We start from the raw sequence: 15,453 nt of genomic DNA on the forward strand, positions 1-15,453 counted from the left end.
TGCAGCGTTTTAGAATGAAAACGGCCTCTCCAGCGTTTTCGAAACGCTCCGTTTTCGGCGCTCGAGAACTCCGGCGTAGTGTGGACGGATGGCGTAACCGTAGCAAAACTTATGCGCTTTCAAACTAAAACGCATTAGTGTAAACGGGGCCTTACACTCATACGCAGGGTTAAAGAGCTCACTTGGGTGCATTTAAGTCCAAACTTTCACTTCTAACTCTTATTACATGCACACAGACACAAACTAGTGTCTTCGGGGCATTGAGTTAGACAGCTTGTTCTCAGAGAAGGTTCCTGCGGGGATACAGAAAGGAATGCTGCACTTTTCCTGCCATATGGCCGTAGTGTACAGCATCTCTCAACCAACATCCAATGCACTGCCATGAGGACACAGAAAGGGATTCTGTCAAAGTGTCTCATGATTAGTTTTGTGTAAAATTACTGATTTTCTGAATTATATCATCGGTAGTCAGCATGAACATTGTCAGTATGGTCATTTAAAATAATATTTTTAAATATGTCAAATAATATACAGTATGTTCATTCATTCATTTTCTTTTCGGCTTAGTTCCTTTATTAATCTGGGGACAACACAGCGGAAAGAACCGCCAACTTATCCAGCATATGTTTTACGCAGCGGATGCCCTTCCAGCTGCAACCCATCACTGGGGAACATCCATACACACTTATTTACACACATACACTTCAGACAATTTAGCCTACCCAATTCACCTAAACGCATGTTTTTTGAACATCTGAGAGAAACCGGAGCACCCGGAGGAAAGAGCATCGGCGCTCCTCCATGGTGACAGAGCTCCTCACCCAATCTATAAGGTTGTGCCCTGCCATCCTGCGAAAGAAACTAATTTCAGCCGCTTGTATTTGAAATCTTATCCTTTCAGTCATGACCCAAAACTCATGACCATAGGTGAGAGTAGGAATATAGATTGACTAAAGGCAAAGCTCTTGGTTCACTATATTTGTTATGATCACCGCATATCGTTGGTAAACACACACCTTCACCTTTACAATACTGTCAATTAATGAACTACAAATTCCGTCATGCACTTCGTACACACCGGTTCCTGTTTCACTGATTACACACACACACAGCTGTTAGAGACTGATTACATGGACTTTAAAAACAGCACACACACACTTCTTTGCTGAGTCTTGTTTTATTGTTAATGTGAACTTTACGACATGTTTCCTTGTCATGTTTTGACCCTCGCTTTGTTTTGTTTGTTTACATTGCTTGCTGCCTGTATTCCACCTGTTTAATGACCACGAATCTGAATGAACATTGCCTGCCTAACCATTCTCATAATAAACTGCACTTGGATCCTCTACTTCATTGTCAGCATCTATCACATTACAGTATTTGTGATTGAGATATAATCACTATATTTGACAACAATAACACTTCACTGTTAAAAATGCTGGGTCCTACACAATTCCTTCATGTATTATCCCAACACAAATCGATTAAGTTTACTTCCATTGTTTTTAGAACTTTTGGTAGATTGAAACATTTTCCCAGCCCAAAAAACTTAAAATTTGTTTGGTTCAACTCATTAGTTGTTTGAACAAGCAAAGTCATTTTTTTTGAGTGTAGATTGTTTTAAATGTTTTCAAAAACTCAAATAAATCTTAATGAGAAGCGTTTTTTAACTCACTGGGCACTCCTGAGACCAGGCGAAGCGGTCGCAGCACTCGAAAGGCTCTGAGGGCTTTAACATCGAAACCTCCTGGTTTTCCTCCATGGCCATGAGCGGAGAGATTTTCTCCAACTTCTTCCTTCTCACCCCCTTCTTTGGTCAGCACTTCCAAGACAACACTAAACAATCTGCAAAAAAACAAAAAAAACAATCGTTGCTGAACACTCTAATGGACAATGAAGGATAGTGATCAACCAGAAAAGTAAAACACATGTAAATAATATCTTTACCATCACAGTCACGTGTTTCATTAAAGGGATAGTTTAATCAATATTGAAGCTTCTGTCGTCATTTACTTAACCTTCATTTGTCATAAACCTATTTGAGTATCTTCTCTCTCTTCAGAACACAAAAGAAGTTATTCTGACATGTTTAACTACTGACTTCCACTGTATTTGTTTTTCCTACTAAGGAAATGTGGCTTTAATTGCTAATTCTATCAGGCAGACTTAATGTCACGTCACTAATCTTAGTCATGCATTACTTTCCTTCGGCTTAGTCTCTTTTTTAGAGTTCGCCACAGCAGAAAGAACCGGCAACTATTCCAGCATGTGTTCTACGCAGTGGATGCCCTTCCAGCCGCAACCCAAAATTGGGAAACACCCATACACTCTGGCATTCTCACACACTCATACACTATGGACAATTTAGTTTATTCAGTTCAACCTATAGCGCATGTCTTTAGACTGTAAGGGGAAACTGGAGCATGAGGAAACCCACACCAATATGAGGAGAACATGCAAACTCCACACAGAAATGGCAACTGACTCAGCCGGGACTCAAACCAGCGATTCTGCTGTGAGGCGACAGTGCTAACCACTGAGCCTCATCACAATCAGTTTCAACCAATAGCCACTCGACTCAAAGAATATATAAGCAATTCATTTATTTGGTTGGAGATACTGATGCAGATGTTCATCAAGCATCCTCCCTACCACCACCAGAATGGCTCTGTAAAGTCCCATGTTTTGTTATTAAATACTTTTGTCAAATAGTACATAAAATAAGAGCAACACTGGCTCAGTGGGTATCACTGTCGATTTACAGCAGGAAAGTCGCTGGTTTGAGATCCGGCTGGGTCAGTTGGAAGTATGGATGTTTTCCAGGCATCCACTTCGTAAAACATATGCTGGATAAGTTGGCGGTTCATTGCGCTGTGGCGACGCCTGATGAATAAAGAGATTAAGCCAAAGGATGTAATTTAATATCATAATTATTCCCTGGGGCGGGGCAGTGGCGCAGTAGGTAGTGCTGTCGCCTCACAGCAAGAAGGTCGCTGGTTCGAACCTCGGCTCAGTTGGCGTTTCTGTGTCGAGTTTGCATGTTCCCACTGCCTAAGCGTGGGTTTCCTCCGGGTGCTCCGGTTTCCCCCACAGTCCAAAGACATGCGGTACAGGTGAATTGGGTAGGCTAAATTGTCCGTAGTGTTAGAATGTCTGTGTGGATGTTTGTGTGAATGTTTCCCAGAGATGGGTTGCGGCTGGAAGGGCATCCGCTGCGTAAAAACTTGCTGGATAAGTTGGCGGTTCATTCCCCTGTGGCGACCCCGGATAAATAAAGGGACTAAGCCGACAAGAAAATAAATGAATGAATGAATGAATTTATTCCCTGATCTTTCTGGTAGAAGACCATGGTTACAGGTATTTAACATTTTTCAAAATATCTTCTTTTGTGTTTAACTTATAAAGCTTTGAAACCATTTGAGGGTGAGTAAGCAGTGCATTTTAGATACATCGGCTATTGATTGTGTACAATTCACTTCAGAATTAAAAAGATAAAGCTCCTAGATTTAAAAATTCAATAACAATCTCTTCAAAAGAATGCTTTGTTTTGAAACAGACTGTTATTCTGATACTATGTATATGCTATGGCAGTATTTTAGTTTAGTTTGTTTTAACAGTTTTTGTTTGAATGTTAGTTTTTCTAACTTTGTTTATTACTTTTGTAATTTGTGTAGTTTATTTTAATGCTATCTTGTTATTTGTATAAAAATTAGTGTCATTAATTCCAGTATCATTTTTATTTTCAGGGCACAAGCCTTTTTTATTTTTGTTTTAGTTAGATGTGAAGGCATAGGCCTGTCACAATGTTTATTTTTTGTTGTATGATATATAGCACCAAAATATGTTGTGATAAACAATATTATGGTCATTTTAAAACCATATTATGCCATTCATAATTATATGATGCCAGAATGAGAATGCAATATCATCACAATCTTCCAAAGAACACATCATATTTTATTCTTAAGAATATTTTATTTATTTATAGTCAATTAACAGTTTAATAATCAGGCATCGGAATCAGCATGTGAAAACGCATATCCTAAATAAATAATAATAAATGTTAACAAATAAATACAAGGTAAATGGTAACAGAGGCTGCAATATGTGTTACCAGATCTATTTTTTTCAGTTGTCAGACACCCACCTGAAAATATACTATAGTAATTTATAATAAATACTACAGTGTTTTTTTAAAACATATTAAGACTGGCATCTCCAAAAGAGATAGAGATGTTGCACAATTAGCTAAACTGTTGCTAGAATTAGTTTTTATGTATGGACAATATATATTGCATCACCAAAAATGATTGAGCTTATGTCCATGTATTGTGCGATAAGTCCATATATTGATTATTGTGACAGGCCTACCAAGGCATTTATAACTTTTTCCTAATATAGCACAATTTACAAATAGCGTACTAGGTTAATAGGCAAAACATCAAGACGTCTTTGGATTATAACACAGATAAACCAGTTTCAGCACCACATGACTGAGGATGACCTTTCGTGAATGTGCCAAATTTTAAATGGCAAGACATTCAATGTGAACAACATCAGACTGCATCATCTGCTGTGTGCATAAAAAAAGCAGCATGTGATGACCTGAAGTGACCACAGTGCACTTCTGTATAATCAATCACAAAATGTCAACTGGTGGAGTGTGTGATAGTAGCACAAAATCTATATTTCAATATATTACCAGCTGCAATGATCGCACTTATTTAGCGGAGTGTGTTTTTGTGCAAATGCTGGTTAAGGCCTGTCAAGAATAAATAAGTGATAAATTAATGAATGAATGACACAAAATTCACCAGTGGCAGGTAATGAGTTCCTGTCTCTGATTGAGTAAATAACTGAATCATTTATTTAAAACAGTTGATTCCTTTAGATCTTTGCAAATTGGTTTTTGCATTAACTTGCATGATTTTTAAATTAAACACATTCCAAATGTTCTGTTTTTTTCTTTGAAATTACTATAATTGTATTTGCCAAAACAGGAGAAAAAACAGCTTTTGTATAAAATAAATAGAACATTTGTGATCAACATTTTCCCAAAATTGAGTAGGGGTGCTCAATCATGGGAAAAATCATAATCATGGTTATTTTGGTCATAATTAGTGGTGTAACGGATCCCAAATCTCATGGTTCAGATCACACAACAGTTTTTGACAACCCAAGCTCATTCTGGAAACGTAGCCCCGCGGACGCTTTTGGAGACCACGATTTACGTGGCCAGAGGTACGTATGGCCGCGTTTTGCTTTTTTTATCGAGCGAACGATGCGGGGCGGTGTGACGCCGCTTTGCTCCACCTCTTCGCGCTCGCCGGCTGAGGCTCGCCTCCGTGTGGAGGGCTTTCCTGCCTCAACCAGTCTATCCGCTTAGCTTGCAGTGTTACGTCGGCGGAGCGGAGGCCCGGAGGGAGGAGGAGCCGGCCACGGCGACGACCGGGATTGAGTCCGGGGAAGAGCGGTTCCAGAAATCAGGTAAGATGAAAAACAGAATCCAAAAAAATAAAAGTGAACGAGTTCGCGACGGGGCGAGATCTAAAAACGCGGTCAAATCAGACGAGGGCTTTTGCTTTTTTTTCTGGACGGCTTTTGCAAATTGTCGCTTGGGTTTAGGGAAGGAGGAGGAGGAGGAGGGCGGCTGGGTCGGCCGATTGGCCGTTCAGCCAGTCAGTCGGACGGACGGCCGCTCTACAGCGGCCTCCGGCGGCTTTTCACACGAGAACAGCGCGGGCACGAACGGCGCACGCTCACAAGAGGCGTGCGAGACACGAAAAAGCGCGCACAGCAGCCTCTCGCGGATTCGTGAAAATAAAAACTGCTCGAATACATACCTCCCGGGACGTATTTTGCGGTCTCCAGAAACGTCCACGGGGCTACGTTTCCACAATGAGCCAGGGTTGGTTTTTGAGTCATGGATCGGACCATGCTTTAGATCAGCAAAAAAGGGAGGAGACAAATGTCATTTGCTTTTCATTTACACAAATATATTACTGCAAAAACCATTGGTTTTACCAAACAGAACTTAGACCTTTAATTTAAATAAAAATCAACAAAGAACCAACTGAAAAAAGGAAAATATCCAATACAAAAAATCATTATCGGTTACACCCCTAGTCATAATTATAACCATGATTATTTAAAACAATATACAGCTGGTCAAAATTATTAGCCCCCCTGTATATTTTTCCCCAATTTCTGTTTAAAAATGAAGATTTTTTTTTAACAGATTTCTATTATTCAGCTTAAAATGACATTTAAAGGCTTAATTTAACTTAGGTTAACTAGGCAAGTTAGGGTAATTAGGCAAGTCATTGTATAACAGTGGTTTGTGCTGTGTAGAAATCAAAAAAAAAAAAAAAAACATTGCTTAAGGAGGCTAATAATATTGACCTTAATTTTTTTTTTTTAAATCAAAACTGCTTTTATTCTAGCCGAAATAAAACAAATAAGACTTTCTCCAGAAGAAAAAATAATATAGGAAATACTGTGAAAAATTCCTTGTTCTGTTTGAGAAATGTTTAAAAACAATAAAAATTCCCAGAAGGGTTAATAATTTTGACGTCAACTGTAAATAGCTTTTCCTCCCTGTAAATATGGTTGCTATTGCAACTTCAAATATTGTAAAATTTTACAATTCTTAGCAAAACGGGACAAAGTAAAAAAATGGACTCACAATTAAGAGGAAAAATTAAGCATCTTTACTGAAAAAAAAATGTTTTTAGCTTCCTTATTTTTATTTTTCTTCCTAGTCTGAACTCTAATTAAAACTACAAAATGCCGGGATTCGAGTCAGGCAAAGGTGAAACGAGGTCAAACAAAACCCAAAGTAAAGCACATGAGGTAGCAGGACGCACAAAAGAAGGACGATAAAATTCGCGGAAAATGTACACAGCGACCTCTGGTGGATTTCCAATAAATTACATGTACGAGAATGCCCCAGTAACATATTTGAGATTGTCAGACATGGCGCCCACTAGTGGATTTGTGAAAACAAAAACTCCGAGCACACATACTGTATAGTCCAGGGTACGTATTTGTTAGTTTTCAAAAATTTTGTCCTGGGCACATATCTACAATGAGCCTGGGTTGCAAAATACACTTGCTTGTGTGATATAAATAAACTACATAATATGTTATTTAAGAAAAACACATACAGGGTTATTTTTAGATTTCACGTCTTGAATTGTCAGGTCATATGAACTGATTTTAATAGTTTTCATTATGCATTGAGGTTTTTAGGTTGTCAATGCGCTTTGTGTTTTTGGTTTTTGCTATATAACTGACAAAAACATTAACTCACACATTGTAAAAACAATACGGTTACCATAAGCAACTAACACCCCCTAAACACAATATAAAAAAAAAACACCAAACACCAAGTTAAAAAAAACATGCACATCCCTACATGCATATACTTTAATTACAATAATGGCAGTGATTTATTGTATAAAGACTGACTTCCTATCTGTAAGTATCCGTGCCTGATCTTCACTGCAGATCAAGAGCGACAGGCTTGTGAACAGAGGGACAGTAGGTGAAGAGAGAGCGGGAGAGACAGCTCTTTCTGCATGAGGCGAACTGATCGAAATGTGACCTAGCTACCCAGTGGACTGTGTGTGTATGAGTGATGAGGAAATACAGAGGAAAAGCGGAAGAGAGTGAACACAGTTTGAGATGATTTACACAGAAGCGAACATATAAAAACATCAGAGGTGAGGTATACAGGGAATGACACTGCCAAGTGGACAGGATGCTTTACATCGCACTCAAGATTTCATTTTTCCAATTAGAAACATTTTTTGTTCAATTAAATGATCAATCCCAACCCAACAGGCACACAACATCATAAGACATTAATATTAGGTTACATTTAAGTCAGGAGACAAAAATTCAACGCCAACATCTAAGGACAACTTATTTGTTATGTTCAAAAACAAAGTCAAATAACGTTGATATTTGGTTGTTTTTAGTTTGTGTTGAAAAGTGACAAAATCAAACATCAAGCCAACATCTTAAACCAACGTCATATTGACGTTAAATACTGACATTTATTCATCAGGTATGACAACCAAAATCCAACGTCTGATAGACGTTATAGCGGTAACGTCCACACAACGTCAAGCTGTAACTTTATTTGATGTTGATATTTGGTTGATTTTAGGTTGGACGCTGGGTTCTGACGTCAACTCGATTTTCATTTCCAAACAAAATGCAACATCTCCAAGATGTTGGGGTACAACTAGGGATGCTCAAAATGACAGATTACCTGTTAAACGAAAGGGTGCGTTTGTAACCGATTAATGCTATCAGCTAAACGATTAAAATATTATTTTATATATTTTTTAAGTTTGGCTGCATAAGAGGCCGATCACAGGAAAGGCGCTTTTTGCATTGAGAGGGGCATCTTTTGAACGGCCGCAAGTGTTTTTACTTATCCGCCCTGTTTTTGCTGTTGCCCCCTGGGTGCTCGCAATTGAAATAAAAGTGAACCTTCAGTGGAAAAATCGTGTTACGTTTGTCACATCTTTTTCATTCTTCAATCAACTGAAAGCAGAAGCAGGGTTTCCATTGAGGTGACAGTAGTGTTTGTGTTGTCAAGACGACTGCGGCGAACTTTTAATGATGTAGGAGAGACTTGTGGTCACTGTTTCAAGTTATCCAGAGCTGTATGACTTTACAAATCTTATTCTTAATTATTCTAAATTCTTAATAGTTCTTATATAATATCCATTTTTAAAATACATTTATTACTATAGAGCATGTCAGCTGGCAGTCACTTAACATCTAACCCCACCCTCACCCCCCATTCGTTCTGATTTAAATTAATTATTTCATTAATTTATGAACATGTGTATATATATATATATATATATATACATACACATATACACAGTTGAAGTCAGAATTATTAGCCCCCTTTTGATTTTTTTAAAAATATATTTCCCAAATGATGTTTAACAGAGCAAGGACATTTTTACAGTATGTCTGCTAATATTTTTTTCTTCTGGATGAAGTCTTATTTGTTTCATTTTGGCTAGATTAAAAGCAGTTATTAATTTTTTAAAAACCATTTTTGGGACAAGATTATTAGCCCCTTTAAGCTAATTTTTTTGTTGATAGTCTACAGAACAAACCATCATTATACAATAACTTGCCTAATTACCCTAACCTGCCTAGTTCACCTTAGTAACTTAGTTAACCCTTTAAATGTCACTTTAAGCTGTATAGAAGTGTCTTGAAAAATATCTAGTAAAATATTATTTCCTGTCATCATGTCAAAGATAAAATAAATCCGTTATTAGAAATAAGTTTTTAAAAATATTATGCTTAGAAATGTGCTGAAAAAATCTTCCCTCCATTAAACAGAAATTGGTGAAAAAAATAAACAGGGGCGCTAATAATTCAGGGGGGGCTAATAATTCTGACTTCAACTATATATATATATATATATATATATATATATATATATATATATATATATATATATATATATATATATATATATATACAGTATATATATACAGTTGAATAATTATGATTTCAACTGTATATTATTTTTACATATGTATATATTTTTTATTTTATTTTTTTTTTCAGTATAAACATTAAACCAAAGTTGCTGTCGATCAAGCTTTGAACTTGTAATGAACCTGGAATATTCCTTTAATTGTCATACGGATGTAAATGTGATCACACTCCTCATGCAAATTAGACGCCATGAATATCAAGTTTGTAATAATTCTCAAATAGCACATTCAGTAAGCACTGTATAATGTATGGACATTTTAAAAGCAAATGCTCAATGTAGTAACCCAGAAAATGCTTTATTCTGGGGACAGAGACACAGACGCAAGCGCTGTCAGTGTGAAAGCACAGTGTGAGCCTGATGGTGCAGTTACGCTGCTTTTGCTTACACACTGCTTATGCATGCGCTATGAAACAAGCCTGAGGCAAAGACAAAAGAGGAGCAGCTTTTTTCTTCATCATTTTATCTTTGGCCTTCTGCATCTTTTTAGGCTGATACAGTAGAATGTGACATGAAGTTTAAACATTAACATAAAAATGAGTCTTGATTTCTCACAATGATTATTCACTATCCATCTCATCTTCTAAAAATGAATGCTCTGTAATATGTGGGATGTTGTTTATGAGTGTATAAGACTTGCACATGTAGATTCATAATAAGGGATGTGCATTACTGGCAAAAATAGTCTTATTATTTTTAGTTAAGAATAACTTGATTTATTTTAAGCTAGTACTGTACCTTGGCTGCTTTAGGCCTGACATGGATAAATTTATATGACACTAAAACCGCCAGTAGGTGCCAGATGAAGTCTAACGCAAAGGCAGCAGCCAAGATTTCCCTGAATTTGCAGAGCTGTCACATTTTGTGGAGACGCTGTGTTTTTCCAGGGAGTTAGAAAATTAAAACGTATCACTGTGAAGCATTTTGCTCAAGCTGGCAATGCTGATATGCTTAATTATAGCATTGTCAGAATCTGAATACACTCAAATTAATGAAGTACTCTACATTGTCAGTCTACATTTCTGTGAAACTCAGGTAAATATTCATGACCTAATGCTTCATATAATATCTAATGTATATGCGGTAATTGATCAAATGTATAATCACAACATGTACATTAAAATACACAACAATGTATGTAGTTTATATTTATTATTAGATCCATAAAATCATGTTACTGTAGATAATGCTGAGACAGCACTGCTACATGACGCAATCTTGAAGCATGTGATTGGCCAATGACAAAAAAGAAGCATTGTGCAGGATTAAAATGTTAGAATAATGACAGAAAATTACAGAAAAACCAAAATGATAGAACTAAATGACTCATAATTACACTTACCGGACACTTTATTAGGTAAACCAGTCCAACTATTCATTAACGCAAATTTCTAATCAGCCAATCGCATGACAGCAATTCATGCATTTAGGCATGTAGACATGGTCAAGGTGATCTGCTGCAGATCAAACCGAGCATCAGAATGGGGAAGAAAGATGATTTAAGTGACTTTGAACGTGGCATGGTTGTTGGTGCCAGAATGGATTTCAGAAACTGATGATCTAATGGGATTTTCACGCACAACCATCTCTAGGGTTTGCAGAGAATGGTCCGAAAAAGAGAAAATATTCATTGAGCGGCAGTTCTTTGGGGGCAAATGCCGTGTTGATGCCAGAGGTCAGAGCAGAATGGCCAGACTGGTTCCAGCTGATCAAAAGGCAGAAGTAACTCAAATAAGCACTCGTTACAACCGAGGTCTGCAGAAGAGCATCTCTGAATGCACAACACATCCAACCTTGAGGCAGATGGGCGACAGCAGCAGAAGACCACAGCGGGTGCCACTCCTGTCAGCTAAGAACAGCAAACTGAGGCTACAATTCACACAGGCTCACCAAAATTGGACAAGAGAAGACTGGAAAAACGTTGCCTGGTCTGATGAGTCTCAATTTCTGCTGCGACATTCAGATGGTAGGGTCAGAATTTGGCGTCAACAACACGAAAGCATGGATCCATCCTGCCTTGTATCAATAGTTCAGGCTGGTGGTGGTGGTGTAATGGTGTGAGGGATATTTTTCAAGCACACTTTGGGCCCATTAGTACCAACTGAGCATTGTGTCAACACCACAGCCTTCCATAAGTATTGTTGCTGACCATGTCAATACCTTTCTGACCACGGTGTACCCATCTAAACGCACCATGTCATAAAGTACAAATCATCTCAGACTGGTTTCTTAAACATGACAATGAATTTGATGTACTCAAACGACGTCCAGTCACCAGATTTCAATTCAATAGAGCACCTTTGGGATGTGGTTGAACAGGAGATTCGCATCATGGATGTGCAGCGACAAATCTGCAGCAACTGCGTGATGCTATCATGTCAATATGGACCAAAATCTCTGAGGATTATTTACAGTACCTTGTTGAATCTATGCCACGAAGGGTTAGGGGGCAAAAGGGGGTCCAACCCAGTACTAGTAAGGTTTACCTAAGTGGCCAATGAGTGTTCTGATATGCGTAATTATAGCTTAAACTGATATGCTTAATCATAGAATTGTTGTCAGAATCACTCAAATTAATAAAGTATAGTATGCTTCAACCTACATTTTACTGAAATAAAAAATGGCAATTGAGGATGCCCTGCAAGTAATACAGCCAATAATGAACTCTAATCTAAAACCAGAAAATGCTCCATAGAGGGCTGTATAATGAGGCAGACTATAGAGAATAGTGGCTGCTCACGTCACTGGTTTATTTTACAGGTCTTTTCTGGGTCATATCACCATAAGGAGTGTGGATGTGTGTGAGTTGAAGACAAGGTGAACGGCCTTGATGGTGGAAAATCTGTGAAAGCGACATATCAAAGAATGATGGGGGGAAAAAATAATGTGAAAAAGGAAACAAGAAAGAATAGGTTTTCTTAGTTTTATGAATTTGTTCTTTTTATTTTATCTTTCCATTCTAAATGATTCTCTTCCACATATTATGTTACTGTTTACACATTTGCTGTCCTTTTCATATTTTGTATTTTTTATATTCTACTCAAATATAATTTTAAGTGAAGTTTTATAAACTAATTTCGAGAGGAGCACGTGATATGATTGTGCACCGCTGGCCACTCATCCATAATCAGTAATAATCCAATCAGAATGATCCAAGCTTAATATAAATGGATCACTTTCTCCTTATTGCACTATCTTCGTTTTGGAAGAATCACCCCTTCCACCCCATCTCCTCCTTTTTCTCCCCTTCTAAAGGGGGAGCGATCGAGACCTACCTGATCTCGGTTCTCCTGATATGCTTTTAGACCGGGCGGGAGCCCTGGGCTGAAATATCACTGAGCTCAGGGTTCTCTCCCGGGACAGCATGCCAAACCTGCTATAAGTGCCAAGCATATCTAAGTGGGAACTCTAGAAATGTACAGTGGTCCCTCGCCTAAAAAAAAAAGTTTCGCAGTCTGGCAATTTCGCATTATTTTTAATTGAAATTTGACATGCTTTTTTTGCAGCGCATTGTGTTCTGCGTCCTGATTAGCTATAGACCATTGTCAATCAATCCTGTACAGTACAGAATCCATTCAGCTTGCCAAATTTACATAAATCTTCGAACGCTTGCAGTGTGACTGATGTGGTATACTATATGTTTGCAAGTTTTCTCCCCAACAAATCCCACAATGTCGACGAAACGTTTCCACCATCAAAGGCACCTGCGGTAGCACCCAAAAGGCAGAGGAAGATGCTAACCATGGCACAACAATTTGGACTTCTGGTTACAGGTTGAAGATAAGTGGCTGTAGGGCGCCATTATGGAATAAATAAATAAATTGGTTCGTTACATAAAGAAGGAAAATAACACAAGAACGACAGCAGCAAAGGGTTTCAACAAGGATGCAAAAAAGTGTTGTAACAGTCCGCAGCAAGACCATCACCAGTCTGTTTTAACATTGTGGATCAGTGACTGCAGGAAAAATGTTAATGCTTGTCGGAGAAAAGTGTATACAGTGTGTAGTTAAGGGTTTTACAGCCTTAAAACATCTATAATAAATGGAAAAAACAAAGCTGACTACTTCCCAGAATTTGCTTATTGCAGGTTATTTTTAGAGCATAACTGCCGAAATTAACGAGGGATCCCTGTAATTTATTCCTGTGATGAAACACTGCATTTTAAGCATCATTATTTAGTCTTTATTATTACACAGCTGTCTGGAATACTCAATTCTGATTGGTTGGTCGCAACATTCCAAAGTATGTTATTCCAAGATAACAACCGCTAAATAACGCATGCTCATCTGGGAACTTTAAAAACACCTTGATCATCAGTGAACACATTCAAATCCATATACTTAAGTTACATCAACATTCATATGTGTCTACTTGTCTTTCACAATGCTGTTTTTTGAATGTTTGGTGCCATCTTGTGAATGATAATGTGCATGAGCTTCCCTCAAATGGTTTCGGTTCAGTCAGCTTTGCATTTTTTGACTGTTTGGCGCCATCTTGTGACTGAATAACACTTGCCGTATGCTCAGTTATTTTCGTTTCTGTCAGCTTTCTGTTTAGCCTAAGTAAAGAAATTATTTATTGTAAACAAATAAACCTAAGTGTCTCAAAACCACAACTTAATTGATTTGATAGGAAGGGAACTGTGTTAAAGCTTAGCAAAACAATCAGGTAAACATACCCAATGACGACAATGACGAAATCCAGCATGTTCCATCCATTCCGGACATAAGCGTTCTGATGCATCACCAAGCCGTACGCTATAATCTTCAGGAAGGTTTCGATCGTGAAAATGATAAGGAAGGCATATTCGACTGTTTCCTGTGGGAGACAAAAGAGAGAGAGAGAAATTAAGCCATAAAATGAACAACTGTGTACAGCGTACAACATTACAGCTCACTGCCAAGATTCCTCCAGCCTCTGTCAAACATATACAAACAAACATTTGGGCATTTGTTCCATTATGTGCAAACAACAAGAGATCTGTATGACTTTTTTGCAGCCAGCTTTGTCAGAAAAAAATGCCTTTTTAATCCAAGGAATACAGTCATGTCAAAGTAAATTAAGAAAAATGAAAACTTAAGTCACAGGTAAGTTCACAACACACAGACAAATGATTTGGTTTGAAGATCTAACAGAAAATCAAAATGTTCATGTGCATAAATTACAAATGCATTTCATAAACCACCATCTTTTTATAATAACAATAACTCCCTACATTTATGTAGTGCTTTTCTGGACACTCAAAGCGCTTTACACATTTTTGGGGGGAATCTCCTCATCCACCACCAGTGTGCAGCATCCACCTGGATGACACGACGGTGCCAGACCGTACACCACATAATTGGTAATGAGGAAACAGAGTGATAAAGCCAATTATCATATGAAGATGGTTAAGAGCCCAGTGGGCAAATTTGGCCAGGATGCCTTTTGGTGGGAATGATTGTAAAGCGCTTTGGGTGTATGGCACACACAATAATTGTGCTATATAAATGCACATTACATTACATGTAACTATCATTCCGGCCACACAAGCGCAACAGCGCCATTGTGGTCCAGTGGTCAGCACATTGCGTTACGACCTCGTCGATCCGTGTTTGATCCTCAACTGAGTAATTCTTTTTTTTTTTTTCATTTTTATTGCTAAGACATATAAAACTCTAAGGTTGTTGAATATTTGAAGTTCTAAAGCAGCTGTTTTCTTGAAAAAGACGTGATAGTATAATTAGAAACTGAATTGGAAATGACCTAATTTTTAATATAGTCAGTCGTGAACTGAGGTGGGCCGGTCTAATGCTTGAAACTTCAGGGCTGAAAAGGAGTCCCACTCTGTCCCTGTTGTAGGCTGCTTGCTGTTCTGTCTGTTCTATTGCTCCAATTTTTAGATGTTTGCTCACTTTCTTTTGCAGTCTGTAGCA

At 37.9% G+C, this 15,453-nt stretch overlaps 1 protein-coding gene across 50 annotated transcripts in view; it reads right to left on the bottom strand.

Annotated features, from left to right (window-relative positions):
• The window catches only part of cacna1da (calcium voltage-gated channel subunit alpha1 Da), a 184,200-nt gene that overhangs the window by 108,966 nt on the left and 59,781 nt on the right, over positions 1-15,453 (bottom strand). For all 50 annotated transcript variants that reach the window (XM_087272077.1, XM_087272082.1, XM_087272079.1 and 47 more), the window contains 2 exon segments: positions 14,217-14,356; positions 1,676-1,845 (listed from right to left, as the gene is read on the bottom strand). Coding sequence is in view for 36 of the 50 variants with exons in the window: in XM_087272045.1 (XP_087128171.1) it covers positions 1,676-1,845; positions 14,217-14,356 (310 nt within the window). In the remaining 14 variants the exon portion in view is untranslated.

The sequence above is a fragment of the Danio rerio genome, chromosome 11 (assembly GCF_052040795.2).
Source record: "Danio rerio strain M-AB ecotype USA chromosome 11, GRCz13ab, whole genome shotgun sequence".
Classification (NCBI taxonomy): domain Eukaryota; kingdom Metazoa; phylum Chordata; class Actinopteri; order Cypriniformes; family Danionidae; genus Danio; species Danio rerio.